The sequence below is a fragment of the Perognathus longimembris genome, chromosome 12 (genome assembly GCF_023159225.1).
Source record: "Perognathus longimembris pacificus isolate PPM17 chromosome 12, ASM2315922v1, whole genome shotgun sequence".
NCBI classification, from domain to species: Eukaryota; Metazoa; Chordata; class Mammalia; order Rodentia; family Heteromyidae; genus Perognathus; species Perognathus longimembris.
Window position 1 is genome coordinate 66,394,286 of NC_063172.1, and position 15,121 is coordinate 66,409,406.

General features: G+C 38.6%; 1 protein-coding gene across 9 annotated transcripts in view; it reads left to right on the forward strand.

Moving 5' to 3' along the window:
* Cspp1 (centrosome and spindle pole associated protein 1) overlaps positions 1–15,121 on the forward strand; it is a 102,270-nt gene that overhangs the window by 69,162 nt on the left and 17,987 nt on the right. For 7 of the 9 annotated variants that reach the window (XR_007212788.1, XM_048358703.1, XM_048358710.1 and 4 more), the window contains 5 exons: positions 2,908–3,060; positions 7,247–7,359; positions 9,701–9,850; positions 12,847–12,993; positions 14,395–14,499. Coding sequence is in view for 8 of the 9 variants with exons in the window: in XM_048358703.1 (XP_048214660.1) it covers positions 2,908–3,060; positions 7,247–7,359; positions 9,701–9,850; positions 12,847–12,993; positions 14,395–14,499 (668 nt within the window). In the remaining variant the exon portion in view is untranslated. The remainder of the gene's footprint in view (positions 1–2,907; positions 3,061–7,246; positions 7,360–9,700; positions 9,851–12,846; positions 12,994–14,394; positions 14,500–15,121) is intronic. The other 2 variants (XM_048358705.1, XM_048358706.1) reach the window with 2 other exon arrangements.

The window sequence follows — 15,121 nt, forward strand, 5'->3', positions numbered from 1 at the left end:
TGACTCAATGCCCATAATCCTAGCCACTCAGGAGACTGGAATAAGAGGATAGAGGTTCAAAGTCAACCCAAGCAGAGAAGTCCATGAGAACTCTACTTCCCAACATACTAAGAGTCCAGGAAAGAGGAAAGTGTCTGAAGCACGGAGCTAGCATAGTTCAGTTCACATCAAAACAAACAGGAGATGTGGACTTGGTGGATTACATCCAGAATCCTAGCTACTCAGCAGGCTAGGATTTAAGGATCAAGGTTCAGAGCCACCCCAGGCTGGAAATTCTGTAAACTTTTATCTCAAATTAACTACCAAAAAGCTAAGGGACAGTGCCCAGGCCTTGAGTTCAAGCCCCAGTACTGGCATGTGTGTGTATTACATGCGTGTTTTCAAAAATAGTTTCCCTAATTTCACTTGAATTGTTTTTACTTCTACCGTACTCTTTGAACTGGTGTGACAGTTCCTTTTTAAGATCGTCTGCAATGCTCTGAGTTGCTGCCCTTATGCTTCAGTTAGCATAGGATATGTCAGTCCAGATTCTTTTTGGTTTGTAAATATGGTCTTCTAAGTGCTATTGGACCTTATGTGTATCCATCCTAACATTCTCTTATCTCATCTCTTTTACTTCCCTGTTATTCCTTTGACCTTCACAGGTGATCTTCAAATTTTTTTTTCTCACTTAAAAATTTTTATTTCCAGCCTATCTTCTACATCTCTGTACCTGATGTTTGAGGAATTATTTATAGGTAGTATGCTAAGTCGAACTTAACTTTTAAAATCAAGTTCATTGCTTGGCATTTTCTCCTAAAGGAATATTTTTGATCATTCAGAGTAAAATTGTCGTGTACTTTTGACTTCTTATGCATGTCTAGTCAATTAATAAGCCTAGTGTATAGGTTCTGCTTCACTATTTCTTGAACTCATTTTCATTTGTGCTACTACCAAAATTATGATTTGTTGTGTTTTTGCTCTTATCTCATTATTTCTTTGCTGTCCTTTATTTACACCTGAGTTATGTATGACAATCTGACACGTTTTAATAATTAACACTTTTAATAATTTTGTATTTAAAGATCATGGAAGATTCTGAAGTCTTACTGCCAAGATTTTCATTGTTGCTCTGCTGCTTAGTTTATCTGTGAGAAAATTAACTTAATTCAGTTATGTCATATATAATACTGGTGTGAAATAATTACTTATTGCTTATTTTCTAAAAATGGTGAACATTTCATGTTGCTTTCCATTAGTACTACTACTTCAATAACTGTTAAAACAGCATCTGTTACATATAGAACCAGAGTGAAAATCTTTATCGATTTTAGGATATTCTATATTGGACATCCAATATACAGTTTCCTGTCTCTCATTCCCCTGTTACATGTACTGTGGATTCTAGTCATCCTCCCAGAATTTCTTCATATTTATACTATCCTAGACCGTTAACTCACATTATTTAATTTTTAAATCTTTTTTTTTTTTTTTTTTTTTTTTTTGCCAGTCCTGGAGCTTGGACTCAGGGCCTGAGCACTGTCCCTGGCTTCTTTTTGCTCAAGGCTAGCACTGTGCCTCTTGAGCCACAGCGCCACTTCTGGCCTTTTCTATGTATGTGGTGCTGAGGAATCGAACCCAGGGCTTCATGTATACGAGGCAAGCACTCTCGCCACGAGTCCGTATTCTCAGTCCTTATATCTTTTTACCTTTGAAACTCTTGTCTGTTGTTTTCTAAGCCAAGATTCCCTAAATAGTTTTATAAACAGAATATGAACCCCCACGATTCTGAACTTTCACTGTCTTTTGTAACACTCATGTTGTTTGCCATATTCTACATGGTATTGGAATTGTGATTCATGCTAAAAATATGTCCTTGAACACAAGTGCTTCCTGATAAATACTACGTAAATCCAGGTTTGAGTTTCCTTTCATTGCTAACTATACTCCAGTTTATTTGGGAGATGGATGAAGGAGAGTTATTTTTTACCCTTGTGTCTGAAACCATTTAAATGATTGACTAGTGGTTGTTCCATTTCTTTGTACTGAGACTTTTGCTCTGTGTATTAGTATGTATTGCTGAGTAATAAACTATTCCCAAATCTTAATGTTTAGAAACAGTAAACACTGTATTGTTCTGTGGGTTAGTAATTTGTGATTGGTTTTGCTGGTTGTTTTAATTTCCGAGTGTCACCAGATAATTGTAGTTCAAGATACTAGCTAGGGCTACAGGCCCTAAAGGCATGATGGGAACCGGAGAATCCATTTCCTATAGGACTCTCCTATGTGGCTCAGGAGGCCCCCGTTTGTTGCCCTGTAGATCTCTCTATGGGGCTCGTTGAGTATCATTATGTATGGCAGGTGACTTTCTTTGGTGTAAGTGATTTGGAGATGAAACAGTGAAAACTGGATCTTCTACTGAGAAGCCATGGAAGTCATAATACTATAATTTCTGTAATGTCCTAATCATAAGAAATAAACGATTAACCAGACCATACTGAAGGGAAAGAGAATTGAGCTTTGTCTTTTGAGGGCATATTCTCAAAGAATTTTGGAATTATAGTTTAGAAATCTACCCTCCAAGAATGTGGTATGCTTTAGGAGAGCTGGTGATTCTAGGTAAATTCCACTATGATTGCATGGAATTATTGCTGTTGGTTCTCTATTGAAGAAACTTGATTTGTGAATGTCATAAAGATGCTGCCCATGATTTATCCTTTATTTCTCTACTCATTTTGATTATTTTACAGGGTTTTTAAAAAAACCGAAATAGTTTTGGTAATTTGTTTCTATTTTAGGACACTACTCTATCATTGAATTATTCCCAACTTTGTCCTGTTGTTTTTCTGAAAAAAAAAAAAATGTGTAACCTTACCAGTAAGTTGCAGAAATGTTTATTGAAATAAATGGCTTATTTTTCCCTCTCAGCTGATTTGAATAGGATGCACAGACAAAATATAGATGCCTACCATAATCCAGATGCAAGAACATATGAAGATAAAAGGGCTGTTGTATCTCTAGACCAAAATTTAGCCACTTCAAATGCTGAGAACCTAGAAGATTCTACAAATAAAAACTCAGGTTTATAATCACATTTTATTTTTAAAAACCTATTTCTGAAGTTCAGTAATGTTTCTCTGTTCTTCTTTGACAAAGTTCTTATTTTAGTTTGGGAATTTGCTTACTTTGAGTTGGGAAATGTAGCACATTGTTTATATTGTTCACAATATCTTTTTTCATAGTAACTTTGAAAAAATCTGAATAGAAAAAGATGGCTTGTTAATCCTATGCATTTCTTCTTAGCTTTGTTGCTTGTTGTGTATATATTAGCTGTATCTTGCTACTTATTTTTTAGCTGCTACTCATATTCTTATTATGCTAGTTGAGAGGATTTTTAAAAATTAACCCGAATTTGCTTTTTAGACTTGTGTGTTATTGTAAATTGTATTAGAAAATTCAATGTTTACTTATTTTAGGAATCACCCTCATGTAAAATCATAGTATGTATATAAAGAAATGAAGTAATTGAAAGGCTTTTTAAAGTTTTTTTTTTTTTTTTTTTTTTTTTTGCTGGTAGAGCTTGAACCCAGGGCCTGAGTGTTTTTCACTTAAGGCTGGCTCACTATCACTTGAGCCACGACTCCACTTCTGTTCTTTGTTTTTCTTTTTTTGGTGATTAATTGGAGATTAAAGTCTCACAAGACTTTCCTGCTCTAGGTAGCTTTAAACCATGGTCCTCAGATGTTAGCCTCCTGAGGAAGATTACAGACATGAGCCACTAAAGTTTTAATACTTAACCACATCCTTCTTTCTTCACAAAATGTATTTGCATGGCTATTAAACCAATATCCGTTTAAAGTCAAAGATTCTTTAAGTTGAAATCATGGAATATTTTTATGACTTTCTGCAGTTGTGATCATCCTTATCAAGTATATATATGAAAGCATGTTATATGTTTAAAAATTAAAGGTAATTTATAAGAATATACCAACCTGTATTATGTTATGAGACCTTGATAAAAGTGACCATTTAGTACAAAATTCTGCATTTTTCTGTTCAAAGTTTTTATTGTAAACTAGAGAGGAACTTTTACATTGTGAAGTTTTCCTAAAATATTCCTGACTAATCCAGCAGCTTTATTTATTTATTTATTTATTTATTTATTTAAACCCATAACACTTTGTGTTTTTTGGTGTGTTTTTTTTTTTTTTTTTGCCAGTCCTGGGGCTTGGACTCAGGGCCTGAGCACTGTCCCTGGCTTTTCTTTGCTCAAGGCTGCTATAGCACTCTGCCACTTGAGTCACAGCTCCACTTCTGGCCATTTTCTGTATATGTGGTGCTGGGGAATTGAACCCAGGGCCTCATGTATACAAGGCAAGCACTCTTGCCACTAGGCCATATCCCCAGCCCCAACACTTTGTGTTTAACAAACAAAAACACTGGAAAATAAGAAATTTCCATAGGTTCTTACCAAGAGCAAGAGCCTGATAATTGAACATGCACAGCAAATTTGTTCTTTGTAGACTTCTGTCCTTGCGTCAGGTTTTTCTGCTAGTGGTGGTACTAGGATGCTGTATTTTTTTTTTTTTTTTTCCAGTCCTAGGCTGTGAACTCAGGGCCTGAGCACTGTCCCTGGCTTCTTTTTGCTCAAGGTTAGCACTCTGCCACTTGAGCCACAGCGCCCCTTCTGGCCATTTTCTGTATATGTGGTGCTGAGGAATCGAACCCAGGGCCTCATGTATACGAGGCAAGCACTCTTTGCCACTAGGCCCTACAGGATGCTGTATTTTTAATTGATAAAATCATACATATTTACTTTCCTAAATTCGACTTTTTTTCTCTAAGGACCTAACATATAAGCTTTTGAAGCGCAAGAAACTCTCTACGACCACCTACTTGATGTTATACCATGGACACATATGTGCCTCAGTGTGCTTATATATGCACGTCCCACAGAATTTTTTTCTTTTTGTACCTGTCCCAAAGCTTGAACTCAAGGCCTACCTGCTGTCCCTTAGCTTTTCCACCCTCCCCCAAGGAGAGTGCTCTACTGCTTGAGCCAGAGCTCCATGTCTGGCTTTTTGGTGGTTCACTGAAGATGGGTGCCCTGCTTAGGTTGGCTTAGCCGCGGTTTTCAGGTTTCTGCCTTTCGGACGGCCTAGGACTAGAGGCCTGAGCCACCGGCACCTGGCAACCTCACGTGGTATTTTTGCCTGTTTGCCGGTTTCAAAGTTTCATCTTTAAAGCTCACTGTCTTCTGATAGTACATGCATGTTAGACATTTTGAGGTTTTTGCGGAGGGCAGGTCTTACCGTGCAGCCCAGGGATAGTGTTGAGCTCACCAGCGTTCAGCCTTAGACCCTGAGTGCTGGTGGTACAGACATGCGCCATCATGTCCAGCTAATAACGTTCCTCATTTTCTTCGTGGTACTTAGATGAGCTGCTATTTATGAGTTCTTGTTCTAATCTGGCTTCACTTTACTTTTTTGAATTACATTCTATGTTCTTTATAATGGAGCTAATGTTTCCGAATGGTTTACTTTTAAACTTGGTTTCTGAGATGAGTTATTTTGTCTATTTCTGATGTTTCTTCTTCTTTTCTCTTCCTCCTCTTCTGCACTCAGGGTTTCATGCTTGCTCAGTCTGCTTGTGTGGTTGGCACTCTACCACTTGAACAATGGTTCTAACACAGCCGTTTGCTTGTTTTGGAGATGGGTTCTCTTGTCCTTTTCTTCCTGGACTGGCTCTGCAATGTGATCCTCTGGCTCTCAGCCTCCTGCATAGCTAGGATTACAGGCATGAGCCGCCAGCATCTGGCTGTTTGTAATATTTCTTCTTTAATGTCCTAAAGATTTAGAATGCAGTCGATATCACTCAAGTATATTTTGCCTACCACTGCATTAAGACTTAAAAGAACCTACAAAATATATGGCTAGTTTGTCTTCCTTAGGACAGTTTTCTAGTAGAAAAAGTGTTCATGATATTTAAATTTTGATTTGGTTTTCTGCTCATCTAGTCATGTTACCATTAATAAATTTAAATACAAAGACAAACTAAGCATGAATGACAGCTGAACTGTCAAGTCTACAGTTTTGCCTACACAAATGACACAAATAGGGATTGGTAGTATTAAGAATGAATCAGTAACTCAAAAATAATATAAAAGTTCTTTCATGTTTAAATTTAATACCATTTTTCCTTTTTGCATTCAAAGAGACTCCTAGAAAATAATTTTCAAAATACTTTAATGAAATTTTCCCATTCAAGACTATATATTACAGGAATATATATGTTAGTTGCTTAATTGTTCATGTTTGTATACCATTAATTTGATACTTTAAAAAAATTGTTACTGGGTTTTTGGGTTTTTTTTTTTTTTGGTGGTCCTGGGAATTGACACAAAGGAATAATACTTAATTTTTATATGATTGAGACTCATTCTAATTGTTAAAACTATAACTGATTTTCTGATTGAAACTATAAATGGGAAAGAATTTGGAAATACTGATTTAAAAAATAAGAGAAAAAATGGTATATACCGAACATCAAATATGTAATTTAGAACTTTTTGCTTTTGAGGCAGGATCTTTCAGTCCAGTGTGGGCTCTAATTCATAGTCTTCCTACCTCTACCTCCCAAGTGCTGGGATGATAGACTGGAGCCTCCATACCAACTGGAGTTAGGCCTAAGTAAAGGGTATCTAGCCAGAGACTGGTGGTTCCCACTACTATCCTAGCTACTCAGGAGACTGGAATCTGAGGACCACAGTGTGAAGCCAGCCTGGGTAGAAAAGTCCATGAGATTCTTATCTTCAGTTAACCAGCAAAAAGCTAAAAGTTGAGGTGTGGTGGAGAGCCAACCCTGAGCAAAGAAGCTAAGTGAGGGTGCTAGGTCCTGAATTTAAGTCCTAGTACTAACATTTAAAAAAGAAGGCTATATACAAGAATTTAAATATATAGTTTTTGTTTCTTCTTCACAAATTCTTCTTTACAGCCTTTACTGTGATGAAAGCTGTTTAGGCTATTAGCTTTCATTCCCTTAATGTCTTTTAGCTACTATAAATAGGATTTTCAACTGTTAATTTTAGTTTAGTCTTACCATTTTTATTTCTCTTGGTCCTTTCATGTGATCTTCTTATCTCAGACTTTTCTGGTTTTAACTGTTAGACTTCTCTGTTTAGCATATTTTTTTCCAAAATATGGGTTAACATTTTTCATTTGTTAACTTACATTTGCTAATATATGTTTTCATAAAATTATTTTTCAAGGTCATATGCAAACACAGACCTCTCCTTTTGCTCGGGGAAATATATTTGGTGAACCACCAACTGAACTTCAAATTAAACAGCAAGAATTATACAAGAATTTTCTTCGTTTTCAGGTAAAAGCTTATTTGATCATGGCTTCAAACTTGTAAGTACTCTAACATACTATCATATAGATTTCATCCAGGGTGTCTATACTAAATTCTAAGATGTCATGCAATTGTTTAAAATAATTTTTGTCACACATGGTTGTTATTAAACTTACATCTGAAGAAAAGAAATGACATACACTTGATTTATCTTTTCTAAAGTTTATGGGACTATTGTTAATTCATAGAATTAAGCGATTGCTAAAATTCAGTGACACCTGTATTGGGCATGGAATGGATCTGTCTGTGTATTTATAAATTAGTAGAAAATCAATAGTTTCCCCCTTATTTATTGGATATTTTTAACTCAGTAATATAGAGTATAAATAAACATTTCACGTCAGCAGGAATATGGCTCACACTTGTATTCCCGGCATTTGGAAGACTGAGGCAGGAGGACCGTCAGGGCCTGGGCTACACAATACACTGTCTCACAAAAAGCAAAGGTGGTCACATTGTGCAATCACACATGTCTCATTTTGTATGCAGGCGAGCTTCACTTACAAGATTAGAAATGCTCAGATTATTAAGAAAGGAAGAGGGGCTAGGGATATAGCCTAGTGGCAACAGTGCCTGCCTCGGATACACGAGGCCCTAGGTTCGATTCCCCAGCACCACATGTACAGAAAACGGCCAGAAGCGGTGCTGTGGCTCAAGTGGCAGAGTGCTAGCCTTGAGCGGGAAGAAGCCAGGGACAGTGCTCAGGCCCTGAGTCCAAGGCCCAGGACTGGCCAAAAAAAAAAAATTAAAAAAAAGAAAAGAAAAAGAAAGGAAGACACTTAAGGGTCTAGCCTTTACTAAGCCAGTACTCACTGACCTCTCCACCATGTCTGTCCTTGTGCTGAGCACTAGGAGTGCAGCCTGAGAGGAGTGGGGTAACTTTTCCCTAAGGGACTCACAGAGACCCACAGTGTCCTTCCCTCCTCTGCCTCCTGTTGACACTCATGAGGACCCAGAGCCTTGTACGTATTGAATAGGTACTCTGCCACTGGAGCCAGGCTTCTAGTAACCCTTTTTGCTTTAGTTTATTTTCTATGCCTGTTGGCAGTAAGCTCATTCGATGATTAAAAAATTAATGGTTTATGAGTGACATACTGATGACAGAGTGATCCTGAATGGTTTTCTTTATGGACTTGGAAGAAATGGGACTGAGTGTTGAATATAAGGTTTTGCTGGGTCATATGTGATTTTTTTTTCTAGTGTGCCGTACTTGAATAATAAGTGATTTGTCTAAACACTGTTTAGCACTACTTGTTAGTTTTATGCGTGATAATGTCCTTGGAAGTGGTAAAAAAATGTCCTAATTTATAAAGTCATGGGGCATGTGAGATTAAAGTCTTCGTTGCTCAAAAAGTTGACAGCACTAAATAGAGCAATCTTAAAGGAAAATCAGTCAAGAAAAATAAAAATCAAGTAAATTAGTCCTATCCTAGACTACAACTATATTGATAATCTTTGACACGAATTAATGCCCCGCGCCTGTGCCGCCTCACTCACGGAGGCTTCTCGCTATCTTTTAGAACTTCCTTTTTTTCAGATCTTAGAATATTTCCCTAGTAATCTGAATATTGTGCCCCTCTATAATTCCTTCTCGTTGGAAGGCAGAGAACAGACTAAGCCAAGTCTGAGGCTAGTCCCTGGCAAAAAGGAGTGAGATTCCATTTCAACAAACAAGCTAAGTGTGATGTAATCCAGCTCTGTGGGAGGTGTCGGTAGGAGGAGTAGGGTTTGGATCTGGTCCCTGGCACAAAGGTGGTCATACTTCCCTTTGGGCTATATTCCCATCTCAATAGTTTGGTTTCCTCCTCTATTAACCTGTCACTAGGTAGGAAAGAAGAGCATATTTGGAAAGTGATTCTTTTGTAAAAATGGTTGAGTGCTACTACACTAAGTTCACTGTTGTTTTAGAATACTGATCAAGTCCGAAAAGTTTGAGATAGAATAGTAGTAATCAGAGAGTATTATAATAGTAAAATATACTTGGTATTTTCTATATGGAAGGAACTTCCTTGTTCTTTATAGACATTACTTTAATTCTTTGAGTGCTCCTTTGAAATACAGATATTAATAACTTGCTAACAAATGGTAGCATAAGGAAGATAAAGTCACATAGTCTGTAAGCATTTGGTGGAGGTAAAATTAGTTTAATTCTTAGTTTTTCATAGTAGCCTCCCTAATACACAGAATTGAAAAATTTAGTAACTTATTTTTCAAAGCTTGCAAATGAGGTATAAATGTTGAATTCATAGGATCATAGGTAAAAAGAAACTGTTCTAAGATTTCCAATAGACTAAACTTAATTCTTTAGATAGAGGAAAAGAAACAAAGAGAGGAAGCAGAGCGGGAGAGACTGAGGATTGCAGAAGAAAAAGAAGAAAAACGGCTTGCGGAACAGAGAGCACGAATCCAACAAGAGTATGAAGAAGAACAGGAAAAGAAAAGGGAGAAGGAGGAGGAGGTACTTTTAAACTGTCTTTTCTACTTAGCATGAAAGTGCAAGGAACTACTGGTAAGGGAGCACCGTCTTGCCCTGCATGCTTGATGTGTACCATTGGAGATTGTTTTATGGAAGTTAAATTTAAAACAGTTATAAGCGTACTGAAACTATTAGAAAAGATAACCAGTGTTTGTATTTAAGCAAACAGCTTCTTAAAAGAATCGTATCTCTTCGTTTTTAGACAAATAAGGTGTATTGCTCCCCCTGCAGTGCTGGAGGTCAAGTACAGGGCCTTGCACGTGCTAGTTAAGTGCTGTACCTCTGTGCACACACATTCTTAGCCATGCACACGTTAGTTTTGTTTTGATTTTTCTTCAATTTTTGCAGGATAGAACAGGACTCCCCCTGCTGAGGCCAGCCTGGGTTCTAGGGGAAAACTTTCATCCCTCCATCCCCAATATCTCCATTCTGGCATCCTTCACCACCGCCCCCCCCCCCCCCCCACCGCACCTCCATATTCCCATTCCCTAACTCTCCATCTCCCTACCTCCCACCTCTCATCCTCCATCTTCCCAAACTGTCCTTCCACCCCTTTCCCTCCCTCTCTTCATCCCATTTCTCCATCTTCCCATCCCTCACTCTGTCATCCAGAGAAGAGGCTTTGGCTCAAGGTGTGCTCCCAGAGATCTCGGAGCTGCACCCAGGAAGCGTTTAGCAGGAAATGCTCTGAGCTATGAATTGGAGACAAAAAGATGGAAATCTGGAGCCCCAGAAAAAGGAAAGGGGCCTTAGTGAACAAGGAATAGGCAGGGCAGTTAGCAACAAACTCAGACCCCCAAATCAGCCTTCCTAGCAAGGAGAGGGAAGCAGAGTTGAGAAGTTCCCAGGCACAGTAAGAGCTGATATGAAGCTACCAGGTGGAAAGAACTAAATTAAAACTGGCTCATAGCTGTAATCCTAGCTACTCAGGAAGCTGAGATCTGAGGATTGAGGTTCAAAGCCAGCCCAGGTAGGAAAGTTCCTGAGACCCAGATCTCCAATTAATTACCAAGAAAAGCTGGAAGTGGAGTTGTGACTCAAGTGGTAGAGTGCTAGCCTTGAGCAAAGAAAGCTCAGTGACAGCACCCAGACTCTGAGTTCAAGCCCCAGTATTGGCACAAAGATATCTATCCATATCTATTGATATATAAATATAGATATATGTCTTTGTGTGTATGTATATGTTGTATGTGTATATATACATATATATATACATATATATATAAAATCTTAGATGTCTTACTGTTTGCACTGTCCACACACATTCAGATATTTCTCAAACCATCCCTTCCTTCTTAGACCTTGTTATCAGAGCAGCTGCATCAGCCCCTTCCACATCTCAGTCAAGAGACTCTGTCTGTGTGTGGTGATGGAGATCAACCCCTGGGCACGGCACCTGCTGGACAAATGCTCTACTGCCGAGCCACAGCTCCAGCCCTCCGTTAATAAACTCCTCATTTAGTTTCCTTGCTGCTGGCCTCAGTTTTTCCCCCAAACTGCACAGATCTGTGTCTCAGCATGTAAACTCCATCACGTCTGCTGCTACAGGTTCTCTGTGCCAAGTCAAAAATCCAAGGGCCATTGTGTCCGTGTGCAGCTCCTGCCTGGGAAGACGCACAGGCTCCAGTGCACGTGTGGCTCCTTCTCCGTCCCTTCCCTTCCCAGCTAGCTGCGTTCCGTTTCCTCATGGGGATGTGGGGGTGCTGAGTCAGAAACACTCACTTTTGGAGTGGGGGCCGCTGAGCCAGGGCCTGAGATTTACTAGGCATGCACTACCCCATGCTCCTAACCTTTTTACTCTTTGTTTATTGGGAGTACGGGGTTTGAATTCAGAGACTCAGGCCTGCTAGGCCAGCTCTCTGTGTTTGTGTTAGCGTGTGTGTGCGCGCGTGCACGCACGCAGGGAGGGAGGCGCTGGTACTAAGTCTTGAACTCAGGGCCTGGGAGCAGCCCTTGAGCTTTTTTGCTCCAGGCCAGCACTCTACAACTTGGAGAGAAGACTTTCATTTCCCGAGCTGGCTTTGAACTGTGATCCTCAGCCTCATGAGTAGCTAGGATTGTAGGTATGAGCAGCCAGTGCCCAGCTAGGCAAACACCCTTACCACTCAGTAATGCCTCCAGCAAAGTCTGGGCTGGAGAAAGGCACTCCACTTTGTGCTTTAGTTTTTCAGAAAAAAAGGGTCTCACCAGATCTGTCTCTATCTCTCTGTGTCTCTGTGTCTCTGTCTCTGTCTCTGTCTCTCTCTCTCTCTCTCTCTCTCTCTCTCTCTCTCTCTCATTGGTCATGGGGCTTGAGTTCTGGGCCTGGGCACTGTTCCTGAGCAATTCAGCTCAAGGTTTTACCACTTGAGTGAAAGTGCCATTTTCAGTTTTCTGGTGGTTAATTGGAGATAAGAATTTCATGGATTTTCCTGCCAGGGTTGGCTTTGAACCACGATCCTCAGATCTCAAGACTTGAGCCACTGGTGCCCAACTGTCTCTCAGCCTATCTTATAGCTGGGATTATAGGTATGTGCCACTACTCGTGACCCCAGAATTATTTTTTCCCCCCTTTAGAACACAATAAAAGGGGCTGGGAATGTGGCCTAGCGGTAGAGTGCTTGCCTTGTATACATGAAGCCCTGGGTTCGATTCCTCAGCACCATATATATAGAAAAAGCCAGAAGTGGCGCTGTGGCTCAAGTGGCAGAGTGCTAGCCTTGAGCAAAAAGAAGCCAGGGACAGTGCTCAGGCCCTGAGTCCAAGCCCAGGACTGGCAGCAAAACAAAAAATAAACAAGGCTGGGTACTGGTGGCTCATGCCTATAATGCTCTGTGTTTTGAAGCCAGCCCCCCACCCCCACCCAGGGCAGGAAAGTTCGAGAGATTCGTATCTCCAGCACACTACTCAAAGACTGGAAGTAGCACTATACCATGATACCATGCACACTTTTAAGTATATTCCATAATGTGAAGTGTATATTTTTCTATATTTTAAAGCAAAGGCTAAAAAATGAGGAACACATTCGTTTAGCTGAAGAAAGACGAAAAGAAGCAGAAAGAAAGAAGAAAGAGGAAGAAGAAAAACATAACTTGCAACTTCAACACTATTATGAAAGAGAAAATATTGTTGGGGATGAAACCAAGGCAAGTTTCAGACAAAATGCCCTACTTCAATCTGTAAGTGTTGGTGAGGTTAGAAACTAAGAGCTGCTGCTTATGTGTTCCCCAGTATTGTATTTCTACTGAGTCTGGGCACTGACTCAGTTAAGTACTGAGTATGTGTAGCTTCCTATGTGGGTGCTCTTTCTGTGTTGGTACTTCCTTCACAGTGAATATCATGGTCCTCGTCCCTTTCATTCTCATTACCATGATCTTCGCAGAAAAGCCTACAAACATAGTCTATAGACCAGTACTCCTGTGGAATGTTTGTCTTGCTTCATGCCAAGAATAAATACAGAACATGAGAATGATAATAACTTTATTCAGTATACTAACAAAATATCAGGCTTAAATTTCATATGCATGAAAATTGTTTCAATGTATGTAGTGATCCTTATTCTATTTTGTGAAAATGTTCATTTTAACCAGTAGATACATACATACATATACACACACACACACACACACACACACACTACATTTAGGATGTGGCTTGTTCTGTTCAGTATGTAACCTACTTCAGAGAACATAAACCTTTCTGATGGGATCATTTGTGCAGTGTTTTTTCATTACAATGTTTTTATGATAGAAATGGTCAGTATTCAGAGCTAAAATTTGCTAACAGATGGTTTAAAAGAGAATTAAAAGTGAGATTTACATTTTTTGTTGGTGCTTTTTATTTTCAATTTTAGGAGTGTTGGAATAATTTATCATTTAAGAATGAGAGTTGGTAGTTGCCAGATGTTACTGCCATTTTCTGATGTTTAAAAGTAATGCTATTTTTTGACCAGTTAGAAGGGGACTGGGAGACCGAGTTCAAGCCCTATTACCGACCAAAAAAAAAAAAAAAAAAAAAGCAATCATTTTTTAGTTAGCATGTGTGTTTATTTGCTCATTTTTTTTATCCCGAGTTACCATCTTTGAGAACCCTAATATGATAAAAGAATTCCTTCATCTAATATACTCTTGATTAAAGATATCTAGATTTTACAGGTTGATTTATATTGTCTTTCAGAAAAGAATTTTTTACCTGGTGTTTTGTTACTCTATTACTGAGATGGTTGTTTTTACTTTGAGTAGATTTTTTTCTTCTTTTTGTTTGGCTTGTAATATTTGGAAGGCTCTTTATTTCAATTATTTGCTGATTAAAAAGAATCCTAATCTGATAGTAATGCTTTTGTGTTTAGATATCTAAATCCATTTGTTTAGCATAACTAATATTTGGTTTTATATTACTGATTAAATTTCTTAACACTTTTGTATAAGGTATTTTAGTAACATTCATACTCTGAACTTTTAAATTCATCATATAGTACCTGTAGTACATATAGTTTATAGGTATCTGTATATGCATTTTTATTTATAAATATATTTAAAAATTTTCAGCGCTTAAGACAGCCTTCCCCTGTTGTTCCTGCCCTCCAGAACAAAATTGCAAACAAGTTGCAAAGGCCCCCATCCGTGGACAGCATCATAAGTTCCTTTATCAACGTATGTACTTTTATTGTGGTTTGTTAGTTTTCATTTAGTTTGGACTTACCATGTTTGGAATGTTTGGATCCAGTGTATTTCTTCAGATCTGAAATATAGATATGTCTTCATAAATTTGCCTCTGAGCTAGTTGTAACTGTTGCTCTTGCAATGCTAGTTTGGTGCCTTAAAGTTGAATTCTTTGGACAAGTCGTAATCTACCAAATGGTCCTTGTCTAGGAATCTCACCAAAATTCACTGAAAATTTATCTTTTAGTTATCTCTCTTAGTTTAGATTGATTTACAATCAAGAGGGCCGGGAAAGTGTTCCCTGTAGGTGGATTCGTGAGCTGATTTTGCTATGAAGAGGATGGCAAAAGGACTTTCTGCATGTGTAGTCACAGAAGGCCGATTAACGCACATGGAGAGTGTCTGTCGTTTGGATGGCTTGGTTATGCTATTGTGTGTAGGCAGCAGAGGAGAATGTGTGTAGGTTGTTAAAGGTAGTGCTGAGAGCTTTAACTTTTATTCCAAAGTGCGTTAGAAAAATACTTTCCTAGACCTACCTCTGAGAATCTGAGTCATTATTTCTGTGGTAGTAAATGCATGGAATTCACTGTTTTTCATACAGTAAAGATAGTAA